At 41.1% G+C, this 20479-nt stretch overlaps 1 protein-coding gene across 7 annotated transcripts in view; it reads left to right on the top strand.

Moving 5' to 3' along the window:
* Positions 1 to 20479, top strand: part of PLCE1 (phospholipase C epsilon 1) — a 331768-nt gene that overhangs the window by 176747 nt on the left and 134542 nt on the right. For all 7 annotated transcript variants that reach the window (XM_037803858.1, XM_037803856.1, XM_037803855.1 and 4 more), the window contains exon 4: positions 5010 to 5326. In XM_037803858.1, coding sequence (XP_037659786.1) covers positions 5010 to 5326 — 317 coding nt within the window. The remainder of the gene's footprint in view (positions 1 to 5009; positions 5327 to 20479) is intronic.

Consider the following 20479-nt stretch of genomic DNA (forward strand, 5'->3'; position numbering starts at 1 on the left):
TGTGGTACACAGTATAAAATCCCTGAGTAATCCTGCTTTAAGGAAACCTACATTAAAATCTATATTTTATTGTTTTTAATATCTGAGGCTTCTAGCATTAGATTTGTGTGTTTGAGTGTGATGCCCTATTTATGTTGAGCCACATGGGGCCACAAGAATTATTTGGATTACACTACCCAGGCTTGATTTTCTTCATTTATTTATATTTCTTAAACTCTCTTTTATTGCTATTTCCCAATAGTCATAGGCTTGTTTTTTCTTAAACTTTTGCTTGTGAAATAAGACTCTTTATTTCTTGTAACAGCATGTGATTCATATCTTGGGATGTATTGCAGTTTCCAAGGTATCTTCTTATCTAACATTGATTACATATTTTATTACATGATCTCTCCTCTTACATGTTAGATAAGTGTCTCTTTCCTAAGTTTTAGAAGTTACTTTTATTTCCTCTGCAGAGTATCAGACTTTGAAACCATATCTTAGAGTTGGTTACTTCTGGGAAGTAATTCCACCCACTGTACATAAATTATCAGTCTCCAGAAACTGTAGCCTGTCTCTGTCATCAGGCTGACTTCATTTTCAGGAAAATCCAGTCATTTTCTAGAGTAGTCAAGAACTACTTGGAGAGTAAAGTCAAGTAAGCTAGTTTTGTGCATCTGTCTTATTTTAATTATTCCAAATATGAGCCTAGAGAGACTCAAATATAAATTCCTTATTCACCTGCTTGTCTTTCAAGATCAAAGAGAAGTAATAATTTGGATATATGGATTTTATGGGGAAGACAAGACAGTTTTGCTAAAATATGTTTAAAACAAGCCCAAACTTTCATCAGTGGAGAGCAATATAGCTCTCAACTTTAAAGCTTTCTCCTCACATTTTTTTTAGATTGTCACTGAAAGTATTCCCTAAAAAAGGGGAGCAACTCACATAATTAAATAACAAATGCCCAATACATCCCAGAGTAATTTGGGCAGAGAATAGAAATGTAATTGCAAAGCCCCCTTGAGGGACTGGAGGAAGATATGGAAATATTAAATGTCCCCACCTGGGGAATTACTGATATTCTCACAACATTGAGGACTACCAATTTACCAGGCTGAGCTCTTGATCTTGGGGCTTGCCCTTATGAAGCTTATTACTGCAAAAGAGAGGCTAAACCTACTTGTAATTGTGCCTAAGTGTCTCCCCCTGAGTGCCTCTTTGGTTGCTCAGATGTGGCCTCTCTCTAAACCAACTCAGCAGATAAACTCAACTGCCCTCTGCACTACATGGGACGTGATTCCCAGGGGCTAAATCTCCCTGGCAACATGGGACATGACTCCTGAGGATTAGCCTGGACCCAGCATAGTGGGATTGAGATAGTCATCTTGGACCAAAAGGGGGAAGAGAAATGAAACCAAATGAAGTTTCAGTGGCTGAGAGATTTCAAATGGAGTCGAGAGGTCATTCTGGAGGTTATTCTTATGCATTATATAGATATCCATTTTTAGTTTTTAGTGTACTAGAATAGCTGGAAGAAAATGCCTGAAACTGTTGAACTGCAACCCAGTAGCCTTGATTCTTAGAGATGATTGTATAACTATATAGCTTATACAGTGTGACCATGTGATTGTGAAAACATACACCCCCTTTATACAGTGTATGGACAGAGAAACAGAAAAATGGGGACAAAAATTAAATGAGTAATAGGGGAGGTGAGGCAATGGGATGTTTGGGTGTTCTTTTTAACTTTTATTTTTACTCTTATTTTTATTTTTATTTTTGGAGTAATGAAAATGTTCAAAAATTGATTGTCATGATAAATGCACAACTATGTGATGGTACTGTGAACAATTGATTGTACACTTTGGATGATTGTATGGTATGTGAATATATCTCAATAAAACTGAATTTTTAAAAAAAAATGCCGGCAAGCTCTTTTCCTGAGCTATGCTTCAAAGGCAGTTTGGCTGCCTTGGAGAGGATGAATGCAGGGTAGAATATCAGAGCCCAGAAGCCATCAACAGAGATGCCCTGCTAACAAGTGCTTAAAGCAGGAGGATCTCCCAGGATGGTTTCCACTTTTCTGTCACACAATCCGTATTGGTTTAATTTGTACAGACCTGTGGCCTACTTTTTGGACCAGAAGATATGGTCACCATACTTCTAAAGGTTTATGTTGTGAGTTGCCATTTTGTTCTTGTGAAAGCCAGAGAGATTTGAGACAGTTTGGAACTTCCTTATATCGATGGGGGTCAGACTTTCAAGAAATGACCCATGTGTGAACCAAGTCAGGGTCAGTGGGGATGGAGAGAAGCAGACGGATTGGGAGGTTACCATGTAACACATAATTCAACTGCTCTCTAGTGATGATAAAGAGAAAAAAAAAATATCCAAGGTTTGGGTATATAAAGTGACTGCACCTTATCTTATCTCTGTAGGAGAAGGGTATTTGACCTTGATGTTGCCTGGTTTTGACATCCCATGTGGGGGACTTTCATAGGCCAAAAAACACAAAACAAAACAAAATAAACAAAAAAACTAAATTTGTGTTCCCTTTGTCACTTTCTATACATATAAAGAAGTCCTCTGGCCCTGCTTTATGTTGTTGATTTGGTGGTTATTTTGCTTTCTGAAATTTGAGTTGATTCTTTCACCTTTTTCAATCAGGAGTGGGACCAACACCATCTGGTGGCTGTCCCAAGACAGCTAGTAAAGAAGTTTAGAGGGCAGGCTCTGGAGTCAGACTGCTTGAGTTTGAATCACAACTCTGCCTCCTATAGGTGTGACTTTAGGCAATCTTTCTCATCTGTATATTGGGAATTTTGAGTAGCCATCTATAAGGTTATTGTGAGAACTAAATGAGGGAATTCATGTCAAGCACCTAGAACAGTAGCTGGCATATAGTTTTTGGGTTCACTATCATAATTTTTATTAAGCCAATCATCTTTTTTTTTTTTTTTTTTAAGTTAAATAATGTGCCTAATGGGAACCACAACTGTTCTCCCAGGGATATGTTTTTCAATATTCTGAAAGCACCTGCCTCTTTATCAGATAATTGGTTTCACAAGAAATTGATAAAACATGCTTAGTAAGTAAATATAATGCATTAAAACTAGACTCATTTGACCTATGGAAATAAGGTAGAAATATATTAAACTGTTGACTGGCCAAGGAGTCTTTAGAACAGAATAACACTGCATTATTTAACAAAATGCATGTAAATAGAATCCCAAAGAAAAGTTTATATGATACCTCATTCTTTCAGTGCATTAAATGGATTTTGTTGAGAGTCATGTTTCAAGCTAAACTGGAGAAGAAACTGATTTGAATCCAAATCTTTTGAATAACACACACTTTTGTGTGTTGGGCTGTTTTATGAATAATTTGGGCACTTGGGAGTGTTCTGTCAGGAACAATGGGGTGTTTGAAGGCAGAGTGAAAGCTTCTGAGAAAACCACCATTAAATGGCTAAACAGGAGCTCTAAAACAACCCTGTTTTCCTCCTTTCCTGCTATGCAGAAGGAAGGCCATGTGAGATTAGGACTCTCACCTTGGTCCCCAAAGCAGGTTCGTATTTCTTTCTTCCTGCTTCAATTCAGTTTATTTCAACAAGTATATTCAAATGCTGTCCCCTGTGTAAGGCTCTATTCACCAGGGGGATTACCAAGATGAATGGGGTGCAGCCCCTGCCCTGCCCTAATGGAGGACACAGACATGTAAACAAATATTTTAAAATAGAAGACAGATTAAAATATGTTTTCATATCTCTCCACAAAATTATACAGTCAGTGGAAGGAGCCACCGATTCCAAAATAAAGAGTCAGAAAAAGTAGTGTTGGAGCAAGATAAGGTTTTTGAAAAAAATAAGTGAAAGGGTATTCTAGACCAGAACAGCAAAGCCATAGAACTGTAGCAGCAGGAAATGTGTGGAGTTAAAAGCAAATAATCTCATGCTATTTTTACGTGGTGGGATGTGTACTGAGAGATGGGCTAAGAAGACATTTTGAGACCTGATGACAGAAGGCATTGAGTGAGAAGTATAAGTATTATGCTATGAGCACCAGGAAACCCTTGCAGGTTTTTTAAAAGATCAATATTACCTAGTATCTTAGGAACATCATTTTTGCTGCAGTGTGATAGATGTCCGCATGATCAGCGGCAGAGAAACCAGTTGGGAAGTAGTTACAGAGGTCACATGGAGGGGACAGCATGTGCAGGGCCTAGGCAGGGATGATGGACTTGAAACAAGGGCATTGTGAAACTGGAATCTGCGTGACTCAGGTAGGGGAATGGGGGATGAGGGAGGGGAATGTCAAAGGTGATTCCAAAGGTTCTCCTTTAAGTGACTGGGTAGATGGAACCATTAACTGAGATAGGAAATGGAGGAGGAGAGCAGATTTATACTACCAGTTATTGACCAGAGAGGAAGATTTTTTTATTTACAGACATCTTATTATCTGTCTATCCTTCCTTACTTTTGTAGGTGGTTCTTTCCCTGCAGATCCCAAGATGGATTTAATTGGAATCAGAGGAGGTTTAGCAGAGTATATCATGAAATTTTGAAATTTTGAAATCTTATGTGGCTCTCCAGATCTCCCGCCTGCTTAAACAAATAGACATATACATGTACATGCCTCCCCACCCCAGTGTTTTCCCCCTCCTGTTTCCACCAGTTATGCCCACACCCACCCTTGACACCCCTTCTCATTTCTCTTCCCTCTAAGGGTTAGCAAAAGAGAAACGAGGAACCAAATGGCACACTTTAGTTTTCTGCAAAGTGTCATAGTCAACTGGTTGGGGAACAGTGTGTTAGATCATTGCTGCTTCTGAATGGAAAATCAAGGCTCCTAGGGGGAAGAACAGAGAAGATAACTGAGTTTTCAATAGCAAGAAAGATAATATAGAGCTATTCACAATGCAAAGATCTTGGTTAAGTAACGTGAAAGACTTTGAATGGTTCTCAAGTAAATGTCTGCTGTGCAGGAGACAACTTTTGAGTAACCATGACTTTTGTGACTTTATTTCAGAGCGCCAAACGGGCATTTCCATGGCCAACTCCAGTGTCCTCCCTTCAAGTACAGCTGGGATCAGCAAGGAACTGATTGATCTACAACCCCTCATCCAGTTCCCAGAGGAAGTTGCCAGCATCCTGACGGAGCAGGAGCAGAACATTTATCAAAGAGTCTTGCCAGTTGACTATCTTTGCTTCTTAACCCGGAACTTGGACTCTCCTGAATGCCAGAGGTCCCTGCCCTGCCTCAAAGCATCCATCTCAGCTTCGATTCTTACCTCCCAGAATGGAGACCACAATACCCTTGAAGATCTTGTGATGAGATTTAATGAGGTAAGAATTCACCTTTGAAAGGTTTTGTAATTGAATCACTGATAAATGATTTTTAAGCATGTTTCTCCCTATAGGTTTGTCTGTTACTGATGTCTCATCTACCCCTCTGTTTTGCTACTTCTATAATGGCTGTTTTTATTTCCACCTACCCTGAGGCCTAATTTACCTCATTACCAAGTCCACCAATCCTCGTCTTTTGAACAACCAGACTTTTGCTCCCAGGTTGCCGCCTTTCCCCCACCTTTGCCAAAATACTCTCTCTGAGCCCAATTCCAAATATTTACCCATGTTTCCCACAGTGCTTTTAAGACCAGATATGTCAACTTTGAGTTTTGAAAACATGATCCCTGGCCACATCCCCTTCTACTACCAGGCCCCCTCAGGAAAGGGAGGGAACTCGGTGAGCTTGAGAGTCACTGCACCACTCCACTCCCTCTCCCTGCATCCTGTCAAGATTGTCAGCCCCAGGGAAGTCACTCCAAAGCCTCTGAAGCCAGTTCCAAAGCAGGCAGGTCTAACCAGAATCAGGGAACAGTTAGGGTGGAGCCCTTATAAAGGGTCTAGGGACTCACTGGGAGGTAAACAGCCGCTGGCTGGATATCCCTGTGGCCCTGGGGCGAGTAGGAGGACGGGGTGGAGAGGCTGGTCTCCAGGCAGTGCTGGGGTCAGAGGATGCTGCCCTTTTGGCCTTAAAGAGCACTTTCTCCACATGCTGTAACCCCACACCCAGAGTTTTCTATTCTACATGTTATTCGTTATAGACTTAATTTCGCAAAATTAACTCTGTTTTTTTTTGTTGTTGTGGTTGGTTGGTTGATTGAACTCCACAAATATAGTAGTTTCCTATTGTAGTCATTTAGTAAATGCTAAGCAGATTGCTCCCATTCTGGGTCATGTATCTCTGACAGGCAGAGGATCAGTTAGCCTATGTTATTTAATCTCTTTCACTTTGCAGCCCCTGTGGCCTGCCAATCATGACCCTGATGGCTATAAATTGTCAGTGACCATGATAAAGCCCAGTAGATGCAGTAAGTGTTACAGGGTAAGCTCAAGCTGTTCTGTGCTCAGCTGTGCCTTGAACATCATTTCTCAAAGAGAGATCTGTTATCCATAGGCATGGTCTGTATCCATCTAGCATTGTCATGCTAATCATTTCACATGCACCTCTTATTTGCCCCTCATGACAACCCAGAGAGAGAAACTGTCATTATCCCCATTTCGCCAGTGGGGAAACTGAGACACAAGGTGATGAAGCTGTGTTCCCAGGATTACACAGCTGGTAGATAGTGATACTAAAACTCAAGCCCATGTAGTCTGGCCACAGAGCCTAGGCTTTGACCACCATGTAAATCTGCCTCTCACCTCAGGCTCGTGGTGGGGAGTGATGCTTGCTGGAACCCCAGATTCCTGGTCCTGCCCCAAATTGAGTAAGACAGAATCTTTGGGAGTCCATATGAGAGCTTGCGAAGCACATTGCCCTCAAAGTTGCTCTTTACAATAAATCTCCCGATGTTCTTGATTTTCTTTACTGATAAAAATAGGGTGGAAAATGAAAGTTCCAGTAAATTGAGTGATTTTACTAGTGGATTTTACTGTGTTTCATAAATTATTTTTAAACTTCTAGAACCAGTCACCCTAAAAAATCCTTAGAACTCTATATTCCTGTTCTCTTGTTTAATTCCATCTGAACTTTTAAAATCTAATTTTGAATTAATTTTGGAGAAAGAAAACTTGGATTTCTTCCATTCACTGCCATAAGCTTGGGAATCACATATCAATCAGTGATTTCATTAATTCAGAGTTAGTGATGACATGAACCACATACTTTGAACTGTCTCTGAAAATAGTTTACCTCAGCAATTTGCACACATAAACAAGATTTCTGGGAAAACACTTAAACTACTTAAGAGAACAGCCTGTTTTCAAGTATTCTCAAGCATTTATTTTAATACAAATAATGGTTATGCTGATTAAAAGTCAACATTATATAGTCATTCAAGGTAGATCCCAAATGACTTCCTCTAGGCAACAGTGGGATCTCTAAATTCTAGTTGTTTTGTATACTTTAGGGTTAAAAAGCTGCATTGCATAAAAAGATAATTCTTAAATTCAGATTTTACCTACTTAGAATGGTCTTGCCTCCAAATTACTTTCTGTAAAAATACTTGAAAGAAAGCAATTGACATTCATTTAGTAGATGCTCTGGACTGGATATTTTCAGATTTTTAAATTCCAGTTAATCCTTATGACAGTTGTGGAAGGCAGTTAGTTGTAATTATCTGCATCTCATGGATAAAGAAAGTGAAGTTTAGACAACAAAATAAATATAGTACTGGGTTATGACCCATAGAATAAAATAAATATTCATCAATCAATACTGATATAAATAAATAATTGAATAAACAAATGGAGGAGCTTACAGAAGACTTCCAATTAAGAAATGTAAAAGGAATGTCTCAAGTTTACAGAAGACTTCCAATTAAGAAATGTAGAAGGAATGAAGGAGATGGAAAATTGCTACAAAACACCACAGTATTCATTGTTATAGGCAAGAACCACTGATGAATACTAAAATTATTGGGCAAAAGCATGATGAGAACCATAATATTTGAATAGTCTCAAAGACTTTCTCCAAATACATTTATTAATTATGCAGGGAAAAATAGTACAGTGGAGAAATCCAGCAGACATTGCTTTAATCTAGTGATCAAGGTCAACATCACAAGTAATAAGATATGTTGACGTGTACTTCCTGACGTGATGCGCTGAGAAGGGCATGATGTAATTTCTGTAGTTTTCTTGCTAAAAATGCATAACCTCAATCTAATCAGACATCAGACAGCCCCAAATTGAGGAACATTCTACTCTTCACAAGTATCAAGGTTATGATAGGCAAGGAAAGACTGATGAAATGTCAAAGGCTATAAAGAGATTGAAGAGACATGACAACTAAAAGCAGTGTGGGATCCTAATGGATTCTGGGCTAGAAAAAGGACATTAGTGGGAAAACTGGTGAAATTCTAATTTCTTGATTTTGATAATTGTACTGCGGTTTTGGAAGATGTTTACATTAGGGGAGGCTGGCTGAAGAATGTACAGGAACTTTTGTAGTATTTTTGCAAATCTTTATAAATCTAAAATTACTTCAAAATAAAAATTAAAAAAAACAACAAAAAAAAACTCACTGAAGCTCAGAGATATCCAGTCACTTACGCAAGGTCACTCTGTGGCTGAGTGAATATTGGAATCCAGGTCTGTGTGTCTTCAAAGTCTATTCTCTTCTCTCCCAACTTCCTCCCTACTTGTTAAATTATCAAGTTCAAATTTGTAGTAAAACAGAATTGTTGATTTAGAATGTAATCAACCCCAGGTCTCCTTTCCCTCTTCCTTCCCTCTCTTTCTACTTATTTTCCAAATATCCTGTGTATCCATCCTTTTCTACTCTTCTTCCTCTGTCCCTTTCAATCCAATTTCCTGTTATCTAGACTTCATTCATTCCCTCAACCATATTTATTGAGCACCTACTATGTTCTACCCTTCTTTTCATTTGTTTCAAATATATTTTTAAAAAATAAGAAATTAGCAATATATGGTAAAAGTGTACAATATTATTAGCCCTTAAGTTGGTTCTACCAAAACAGGGTACACAAAATAAATGCAGTTTCCTCAGTGGAAGGAAGATTTATGTTCCTTCGAACACTGGAGACCCAAAGACAAGAGAGAGAATATTAAGCACTTTGTAGGAGTGCTAGCCACTTAGTGGAGAGGTGAATGCATTTATTTATGCATTTAGTTATTCAGTTAACATTTATTCAGCACCTCTCAGAAGCAGGACACTGTGGTGGATATGCACCAAGGAAAATGAATAACAGTCCTTGACTGCCAGAAGCTACCAGACTTACATTTTAATCAGGCATGGGCTGAGATAACTACCAAATAAGGCAGAAAGTAGGTACAGAGTGAGTAGCACAGACACCGAGGGCTGAGGTGTCAGGAGAGATCAAGTCTAGGTGGGTGATCAGGGATCTGTGTTGAGCTCTGGGGTTTGAGGCTTGGGAGGGATAGAGAGGGAAGATCATGGGGAAGGGAGGACATTCCAGACAAGAAGACAGCCAAACAGTTCTTGTAATAAGCAGGACTCATGGTTTAGGGAGGCAGCTTGCTCCTGATTGTCAGTAGAACACAATCATGAGCTAGAAGTTTCCCAGATTCAAACAACTCTTTACACAATGACTTAACTCTAATGTAGGAAAGAGAAGAAAAGTCTTAGTGCCTTTCAGGCACTGTTGCATAACGTTCATTCTTAGGAAAGTATGGTTAAAATGCCGTTCATAGTACAGCCGTGAAATAACTGAAAGGGTTTGGCTTAAATTAAGGAAGGCCAGGAGATAAATCATTTAAAATAAATATAGCTTATTTCTCTTTGTTACATATTCAGCATTACTCCAAAATATTCATACTGTTTGTTTTAACTAGATTGTTTTGTCTTAACCTGTTAGGGAAGATGATACCTTAATTGGAATCAAACAACTAAGCAGCTTAGAAGAAGGTCAAAGAATAAATAGCAGTTAGGCAAACTGATGAGGAAGGAAAAGACATCCAAGAGGAAAGAACAGAATAGGAAACAGCAAGGTGCATTTGGGGAAATAACAGCCCTTTGGGGATGCTGGTCTATTGATTGTGGTGTAGGAAATGATATTTGATAGGTGGCTGGGGACTGGATCTTGGAGGGCCTTGTGGGCCATCAGGGAACCGGACCTTACTTTGAAAGCAGTAAGTTTCAAGGCACAGGTTTTAAGCAGAGGAGTGACATGATCAAATTTACACTTTATAAAGACCTTTTGACTACAATATGAAGAATAGATTATGATAGAGTTACAATATTGGAGGCAGATAGACCACTTGGGGACCTTTTGGACAAATCAAGGAGGGAGACACTGGTGCTCTGGATGATGGTAGGAATGGAGAGGAGGAGACAGATTTGAAGAACAAATTTAAGTACTAAATTGGCAGGATGTGATGGTTTATTGGAAGGTGGTGATGGAAGAGAGAGGAAGAATCAAACTGATACCAAGATTTCCAACTTGGGATATATGGTCTGAATGTTGAGGAAGTGGTCTGGACTGGGAATACAATAAATTGCGAGTTCTTGCTAGTAGGTAATTGAAATAATTAGGGAAGATGGGAGAGCATCTAGAACAAGAACAACAGTAGGCCTAGAACAAGAACGTCAGTAGTGAAGGGGAGAGGACCTGTGAAGGAGACACAGAGGGAACAGAAAAGAAGGAGTGAAGGGGATCAGGGAACAATGTAACGCTGGTGACGCCAAAAGAATTGCAGGAGTTTAAGATGGAGAGGGTAGTCAAACGTCAAAAATAGCAGACAAGCCCTGGGAGGTGAGAACTAAAATATGCCCATTGGAGATGGGTCTGACTTAGTCAAAGGAGACCATTCATGACTCCTCAGCTGTTTTTGATGCCACTTATCTGAGACAAGTGGGTATTTTTTTGGATTGTGCCTTGGAAGCAATGTTTCTCACCATTCCCTGTTCCTCTACCCTATGACAAGACTGTGGTGCATAGTAGGGAAGCTTCTTACACATCTCTTTATTCTTGAAAGTAAACAGAAGCACATGCAAAGGTCAGTCCTCAGGCAAGTGATGGTCAAGATCTGTGTTGTGGGTGGGCTCCAGCCTGCTTGGCGTGGTTAGGAAGGTAGGTCTTCCTGAACCCTTTTAATCTGGACACCTCTTTCTCTGGTCATATGCTTGACCTGAAGCCCATTTTTCTGGCTCTCCAAGGAGCCAGTATTCTCTCTTTCTCCCTTCAATTTCAAAAACCTTACTCCCTGGCCACCCACAAAGTCTCTTGCTTAGATAGTTTCAAATCATATTGTTTGGTTGTTCTTTTTTCTTTTTTCTTCCTCTATTCAGCCTCTAAGTCTAACCCATATTCTCTTTGATCTTGCTTTTTTTTTTTAAATTCTCAAAGCCATTTATCTTTTCTACAAGAGAAAGAGGCACTTTTTGGTAGATAATTTTACCAGAGAGATCACATCCTGTGTCATGTGCAGTTGAGAAGAGATGAGAGGCAAATAGAGATTGAAATTCAAACTGATTCCCTTCACTTTTTCCCCTTTTTCTCACAAAGTACTGTGGGGGGACATCAGGTGAAGGGGGAATCTTCTGGGATCCATATAAGGAGCAAATCACTGGTTGTGAAACCTTATGCCACTTCAGTGTGGCCTTTGCTACTATCATGTTATCATTGCTGATCCTTGGGATTGGGATTCTTCTTTGTCGGGCTCTACAGCTGGTCTTCAGGATCTGTCAACAAAATGAATTTTTGTCTTCATAACCTGCACTGGCACTCTTTTGTGCAACAGATAGTTGATTTCTCTGGCCAGTGGGGAGTGGTTTTTAGCTTAAGAGGCCATTGGCAGGTTCATCTTTTCTTGTATCCTAAGACAGAAGTTGTTTTTTGTGTGTGTGTGTGTTTTTTTCCAGGACAATGGAGGAAATTTTAATAGGAGCCATATTATAAAATATTAATGTTTAGAAACTTCTAGTTTGAATAGTGTATTACAGCGATGTAGGAATGTTGTTCTCAGGAGAAACATGCTGAAGTATGTAGGGCAAAGTGTCATGATATCTGCAATTTACTCACAAATAGTCAGCAAAAACAAAAAGCGTTTGACACATATATAGAAAGAGAAAGCAAATGTGGCAAATGTCAACAGTTCAAGTTGGAGAGTGCACAGAATTCTGTATTCTTTCAACTTCTCTGTAATCTTGAATTTTATTTTTTTTAATAAAAAGGAGATGAAGCATTATATATAGCTAATAAAATAACTGTTCTGGGGGAAAAAGTGTAACCTGTCTCCCTGGTGAGAACTTCCCTTAACAGGCTTTCTAAATTACCCTCCCTTCCACCACATTTCTTTGACTGGAAGTCCAATATAGTATTTAATGAAGCAGATAGAAGGGCACTGGAATTGTCTCCAACTTAAGGGTGTTAGAGACAAGCCTGCATAGCTGTACAAGCTTATTTCTATATGATAAACCACAGATCTTAAATTGCTAATTCAAAAAGTATGGCCATCAAAAACTTGAATAGTAATGACCAACCTGCCTTCTAAAGAGTTAGCTTATTTACATCAGCAATATAAATGCAAGCCATGTTTCCACACTCCCACCAGTAATTCCTAGTTATCTTTTCTTAGCCACTTGCATAAGTGACAGTTGATGTCTTATTTCTTTTTCATGGCCACATTTCAATCCTAGAATTGTAGATTCTCAAATTCCTGACTTGAGGGACTGGCTAGACTAGGGTGATGTGATTTACTAAGGGGAGCTCCCCATCCCTGACCACCCCCCACCCACCCCCTCAATGGGGCCACTGCCTCTATTCTACCTCCAATGGCTCAGCAGAACGTTTCACTCCTCTTTGCTTGAGATATCTATCTTAATTTTATCTCCCACGACACAATTGTTTACGTGCCTCCAGCCTCCTATCTGGCCCAGAGCAACTATTGTGAGCATGCAAGAACCGAAAATCCACTCTCAGCCCCACAATACCAGATGTTACCCTCTAGTTAGCTATCTTATTTAAAGCGGGTAGGAACCACATCCACAGGCTCCTGCGTTATCACACCCATGGTGGCCTCCTCTCCACGCCATCACTCAGACCGCTGGGTGGTGTCAGACCAGGCGGGACAACTGAGATCGCCCCCACCCCAGGTCTCAGGGGCAAAGCAGGTAAACTCCTGGCGCGCCTGGCCAGAGGGGCTAGAGGCATCCAAGGCACCCGGGGCCCAGCACCCAGTAGCCTCTAATCCTGGCCCCACCTAGGAACGGCCGCAGGGGGCCTCTGCCATGCCCTGGTGCCCCCAGCACCGGGCTGAACAGAGAGAAGGCTACAGACTCCTAGGGAGCACACGGCAGAAGGAAAGGCAGTCCTGGCAATACTCATTCCATGCTTTGCCAGTTTCTTAGAAAAAGGGCTGCCGTCAAAGGTTGGGATTGGCATTGTGGCCAGGGAGTCTCTTCGGGGCCTGGGTGCAGGATTTTACGGAGGAGAAGGAGGGCCTAGGAGATAGTTACCCACCCACCCCCAGTGAGGTCACCGCAGCCCAGATCCTGCATCTCCTTCCCCCACCCTCCGTACGTGGGCTACCCCTCTCCTCAGTGGTATCTGTCGCGTCATCTCGGCTTTCCTAGTGTAGAGCTGTTGAGCCTGCGCCTCTGCCCGGGGAAGAGAAGCAGGTCAGAGCCAGGGTCATCTGGGCACTTGAGGCTAGAAAAACAACGGCCAGTACCAGAGCCATCTCTCCACTTGGTCTCTTTGGCCAAGAGGTCTCCTTCAGGCCTGGAGAAATTAATTGTTCGATTCGAACCGTTAAAACACAATCGCTGTGCTCACGGTTTTCTCCCATCTCCGGGTGCACTTCCAGCGCGCTCATGGCTTGCTGAGTGCTGGCACTTCGTAACCGTAAAAGCAGCTGCCATGGCAGCTGCCGGCCAGGACCTGGAGTAGCCACGCAGCTCGCTTCCTGTGCCCCGGGCAGCCAAAGACTGTGATCTCAGCGTTACCCAGCAGTCTGCCACTTTCATGTCCAGAAGCACCTCGTTCGCCCTCTGAAGAGCTGGAGGAGGACCATGCTAGGACCTGGGGAGTGCAGAGGCAGGCCGTGAGGACCGCAGCGGCCAGGGGCACAGACGTGAGGCTCACAGCCGGGTGGGGTAAAACAAGAAGGAGTCCGGGACCAGACTGGCCCAGCGAAGATAGGCTTCAGCAGTGACACCTTGACATGCAGCACCAGTGGACTCTGCAAGTGAGCTGGCCGCAGCGAGCCGGAGAGGCAAATCCACCACGATTTTCGAGTCCGCCTCCATTTCAACTTGCCCTGCCTCTGTTTCTGCATTCCCAGGCAGCGGTCAGAGAAAGGGTGAATTCTTTTCACCAAGATGGAAGTTTTTGCTTGTCGAGTGGCTCTTGGCAAGACCATTTTGTCTGGGCTTTTCTTTGGTACCTGCTGGTCCAGCGGTAGATCATGAGTCCGAGGTTAAGGCCGGCTGTTAACACTGAGACCCCAACAGTTTCTGCATGGATTCCACCTTGCTCTTTGCAGTGACCTTCCCCCATCCCCTTACCACTAGGACAACCTAAATGTTCACAGCATGCATCCTTCAGCCACTCAACTTGGCAGCCCAAAGTGACATCAGTGGTTGCTTGTTTCTTCCATCTGGCAGGTTTCACCAAATGCTAATTCAACAGTTTAAAGACCACCTCCTCTATAAAGAGTGCCGAGGTGCAGCTTTACTTCCTAGGAAAGAATTATAAGAATCCATAAACCATCTGGCCTGAGAAGAGTTGTTTGAGCATGGGTCCTTTCAGCCAGAATCCCTTTTATACTTTATAAGTGATAATCATTTGGGGAAGATTCCAGAATCCAAAATTCTGTCTGGTCACAGCTAAAGAAAGACCATTTCAGCACTATAAGGAAAAACATGGCATATGCTAATGGTTGGGAATGGGAGACAGTGTCTTCATGTCCAAATGTGTTCTCTCATTAGAAGTATTTTAGGAAAAAAATATTGTTTTTGAATTTGTGTATTCAACCATGTTAAGAAAAGTTTCCTGTCAAAGATTTTTTCCCCCTTCCTTTATATATGTACAGCCTAGCCAAGCAAATCATCTGTTTCAGGCTGGTATACAAACTTTCTTCCTTAAATATGAACACCAATGTAGTAAATTTCGGATAAAGTCCTCTTAGTGTACGGAGAATTGGAGCCCACTTCTGAAAGGTCAGATTTCTTCTTGGGATGTCACATCTCCCCAGAGGCAGACCTCTGAGAAAAAGTAGTCATTGTATTCTTTCCCCAGAACATTTCAGTACACATTCCTGGGTTGACAGTCATACGGGAGCAGAAATTTCTAGACTAAATAATACAATAGGTAATTAAACCACAGAGACTTAGCCATGCAGATCAGCATTCTGAGGTTGTTTGTAGGTGGCTCATCTGCACTGGAGCCAATTGGCAGCAGTCATGTTTCCTGGTTCTTGGCAATCAGCACCCAAGGGACTCTACTCAAAATAACACTTCAGTAAATAGTGGGGCCTGGGAAAGACGAGGAGCATCAAGGCGCATCATTATTCAGGGTGTGGCTCTGGAAGCAGACTGCCTGGTCTCTAATCCACCGTTCCCAGCTTGTGTATCCCTTATCTTTAAATGGGAATGATAATGGTACTGACTTCAAATGGTTTATGAGTATCCAGAGAAATGGCTTTCTAAAGCAACCAGTGGGGACCTAAGAAATAAAAATGACCCAAGGTTAATTTAAAAAGTGCTAAAATAGCTGCCTTTCAGAATAACTGAAAACAATAGATATTATTATTATTATTACCCATTTAATTGGTGGGAAAACAGGTACAGAGCCCCTAAGTAAATGACCTGTGGCTTCAGAACTAGGATTTGAACCCTGGCCAGTCTGGCTTCCAGAGCCCATATTCTTGGTTCATCTACCTGATACTATTGAGTCAAAAGCTGAAGGGAACTTTTCCCCTGAACTAGGTTTTCTCATTCTGGAAAAAACTTTGTCTTCACAACAGGATTCGAAATATTCTTTATGTTTTCATCATGTATGTGCCGGTTTGGATGTATTATGTCCCCCAAATGCCATGTTCTTTGATGCCATCTTGTGAGGCCAGACATCTTATTGTTGATTAGGTTGGAATCCTTTGAGTGTTTCCATGGAGATGTGACTCAATGTGAGAGAAATGTTTGGTTGGATAGTCCCATGGAGATATGAACCCTGCCCATTCAAATGGCTCTTAATTAAATCACTGGAGTCCTATATAGGAAGCTCAGATAGAAGGAGCTCACTGCAGCCTAAAGAGGAACATCCTGGGAGAAAGCCATTTTGAAACCAGAACCCCAGAGCAGACACCAGCCACGTGCCTTCCCAGCTAATAGAGGCTTTCCAGACACCATTGGCCATCCTCCAGTGAAGGCATCCGGTTGTTGATGCCTTACCTTGGACACTTTATGGCCTTAAGACTGTAATTCTGTAACCAAATAAACACCCTTTATAAAAGCCAGTCCATTACTGGTATTTTGCATTATGGCAGCATTAGCAAACCAGAACAATGCATAACCCCATTAACTTATTGACTTCAACCTAAGTGCTAACTTCATGATATTGAAAATGTGGAATCTCCTTTGAAGTGGGAAACTGTGGTCCTTGATATGGGGAAGGCATCAGCATCTTGAGGCATCTGAGAATATTGTCAGAGAGCACTAGAATAAGTTGTCATTTCCACAATACCAGAAAGAAGGAGGAGTTTGTGTCTTCAGATTTTTAAGTTCCCTTTTTGGCTTTGAGATTTCCTTAAATACTGGATGCCTGAGAATGTTGGCTGCCAAAAGAATCCAAAATTTTCCTTATTTTATTTTTTCTCTTTGTCTCTTGATAACACCCTTCCCCTATATCTGTTTCTCTTTTGCATGAAACCCCCAACAAGGACAGCCTTTTTCAAATTCAGAATCTTAAGTCATATCTCTACTCCTAGAAAGACCCAAGGAAGGAAGGCTGTTCTCAAAGCTGGGGCAGCAGGAGAAGGCTGTGGCGTGGAGGGGCTTCCAGGCTCCTGGTAAATCTGGACTTCCACACATATGCTCATTCTTTAAACATCTAAAGTGGTTTCCTAGAAGAGGTTTCCAGTGTTCAGCATCATGAAGGTAATGGGCATCAAAATCTTTTTAAAAATCTGCCTCTAGTTGGAGCCCACTTGCAAGAGACTCTGGCTCGGCAGATGTGTGGTAGGGCCCAGCGATGTGTATTTTTTAAAAGCTCTGGTAGATAATTCTGATGCCCACCATTGGTTGAGAATCACTGCTCTAGAACATCAGTCACATCGGTATTGAAAGAGGAGTACAAAGCCACACTCCAAAACAAATAGGAGGAAATTATTCCTTTTTCTTGAGATCATCCATTAGCGGAGACAGTTGAGAATTGTTTGAAATAATTTTAAATAAATGTGGTGCTTTTCCTTTTTTTTCTTTCTGTCTGTCGGTCTATCTTTTTATCTCCCCCAAATTTTGGTCATAGTGTTACTACAGTGGATTTGGTTTTGAAATCTTAAATATTTAAAACATTTTTTTCTATGATAGGATATCTGAATTCTCTTTATTACCCCTCCTAATGTATGCATCATGTCTTTAAGATTTAACCAACCCAGAAAGATAACTGACTTATTGGAGGCCTGTTTTATTCTGCTTAAACCGGGCTTCAAGTTAACACTTTAATCTGGGACTGAAAGAAATAAGAATGGATCCAGTGAAAATTAGCAAATAGACAAGAATTTTGACATACGTGAGAAGTATCATTGTGATTATGATTATAATTATGATTAGATATAGTAAACAGGACTCAGAAGCAGTGCAGCAGCTACTCAGGGCTGCAGGGTTCTTTGTCATCAGCTATATCGTTTATGTGACACTGAACACTAAGGAGAAGACCAACTGCTGCTCTAGTTGGAGACTGTATTTTTTGCCTCTCACTAGGACTGCATTAACTGACCCTATTAGGATATTTAATTCAACTCTTTGGAAAGTCACTCTCTTAATGACTCTTATTGTCTGTGTTGGAGCCAGGGAGGAATGTATTTACATATATTTTCTCCTCAGTAGCTTTGCTGAGAATCCACATTTGCCCAGGAGATTTAAACATTCATAAATCCAACTGCCTTCTCAATGCCTCCCCTTCTCAATACTTCCCCTTGGTTTTTCATTCAACACATTTTTGAGAACTAACTTACATATTAGGAACTATTTAATGCACTGGGGATACAGCACATGAGCAAGACAAAGTCCCTGCCCTCAGAGAGCTTACATTATAGTAATGTATAGAAAGCCCTCAAACATGGCGACAACAGAAATATTGACTTCTCCTTCCTCCATTCACATACCATTGGTATTTTTCCCTCTCACCCTATGCAGCCATCTTCCCCATCTCAGTTTATGGCTTCAACATCTACCCAGGGGTTCAGGCTAACAACCTAGGAGTCATCCTTGATTTACTCTCAAAACTCCTAACATTGAAACCATCAGCAAGTCTCCTTTGCTTGCTTACCAAATGTCTCCTGAATTTCATCCTCCTTACCATTTCAACCGCCATCACCTTGAATGCAGCCACAGGAGCTCTCACCTCCAGTACCTCTTTCATCCTCATATATCCTATAATCCATTCTCCGTGCAGCAGAGTGATCCCTTATAATCATAAAGCAGATCAGGTTTCACACACTCACACACACACAGCAGCTGAAAATCTCTCAATGGCCTCCCGTAGCATTTGAAATAAAATCCAGAATATCAAGACCCTGCATGATTTTGCCCCTCCCTGCCTTCTCAACCCGATTTATACCACTCACCCCTCTCTGAGGCTCAGTTCCATACACATGTGCCTTCATTCTATTCCCTGAACCTGCAGAGCTATTTTCCTTTGACCCTCCTTTGCACTTGCTATTCCCTCAGCCTAAGACCCTTTCCCCTAAGTCATGCCATAGCTGGTACCATTTAGCGTTCATGTCTTAGCCCGAAAGTCAGAAAAGCTATTGATTTGTTTGCTTTCTTCCTATCGCCCTAGGATGTAAGCTCCTTAAGAGGAAGAAACTTTTCTATCTTGTTCATTGCTGTATCTCTGGTTCCTAGCTTGGTGCCAGGTACATGGTAGCTATTCAACAAATAAGTACTTAATGCTAATTGCTATTAACAAGTGTTTATTGAAGTAGGTGCTGTTAGAAATATAAAGAAAAGAAAAGCATGGGTCTTTATTTGGGGAATTTCCAATCTAGTTCAAGGCATATAAGACATGAAATATTGAATGAATTTACACATGAAGCAAAATAACACAAGGCATTAACTATTATGTGGGAGAGTATGGTTAGAGAAGTGTCATAGGTTAAATAAGATAAGGTATATAAAAGTAACTAGCACAATATGGTACAGGATAGGTGCTCAATCACTTGTGTGATCCAGTGCCAAATAAGAGACGAGGACTGGAGGTGCAGTGGAGGTTGGAGAGTGAGATCATGCACACACATTTCCTTTGAGATTAGTGAAAGGCGGCTTCAGAGCCTTTGAGATCGGAAGGGTGGCTTTAGAGGGCACAGTTATGAACTTTATCATTGATGAGGCAGATGGTTTCAGGAGTTATGTTACGGACACATATCACCTACCAAACGTAGAAATCCCTCCCTGGCAGCTTATTACCCAGCATTTGTTTGAAAACTTCCAAAGAGAGTGTCCACTCCTTTTCAATGAGCCCACTATTCCTTAAACCCACAAATTGAAATCTGCCTCCTTATAAATTCTCCCTTCTGCTCCCAGGAGAATAATAGAAAATGTATCTTCCTTTGGCTTGGTTTTCTTGCGGCTGGACGTTCCCCATAGCTTTAAACTAAATTTATGTCATCTTTCAATATCCCTCTAAGACCCGAGACCCATTAATCTATTCTGAATAGTGAGACTCTCCCTTCTTGCAACTGGGTGATTTTCCTATTCTTAATACCCCTAAAGTGGATGACTTTTTCTATCAGCTGCATCTCATTAATTATTAGCTCTCTTCACAAAGTGTTTTTAAGCTCGATGTGAATCTTCTTAACCCTACAGTCATCCAACAGATGTTTCTCCACCTTGTCTCTAAGTATAACTTGATATACTCTACTAGAAACAACTTCCTAACACCAAGACAATCCTCGATACATGAGTTGAATTATCCTTTCAAAAGGAAAGAAAATTTTTTTTAGCTAATTTGACGATTAACTACTTAAGGATGGCTAATTATTTTTCCATTTATTTTTATGTACTGGTGGTGATGATGATGACAACAGAGGAATTAACTGTAGAAGCCATTGTGAATTCTATGCCTTGCGCTGGGCACTATGCCAAAAGCTTTACATACGTAATCACATTAGCCTTCACGCAACCCTGAAAGACGACTATCGTTGCTTCATTTTACAAATATGAATCCTGAGATTCAGAAAGGCTACATAATTTGTCCAGTATCACATGGCAAGAAGGTGGCTAAGCAAAGATGCAAACACAGGCTTTTGTGACCCTAAAGCCCAAACTGTGAAATGTATTGCTGTGCA

This window comes from Choloepus didactylus, chromosome 15 (assembly GCF_015220235.1).
Source record: "Choloepus didactylus isolate mChoDid1 chromosome 15, mChoDid1.pri, whole genome shotgun sequence".
NCBI lineage: Eukaryota > Metazoa > Chordata > Mammalia > Pilosa > Megalonychidae > Choloepus > Choloepus didactylus.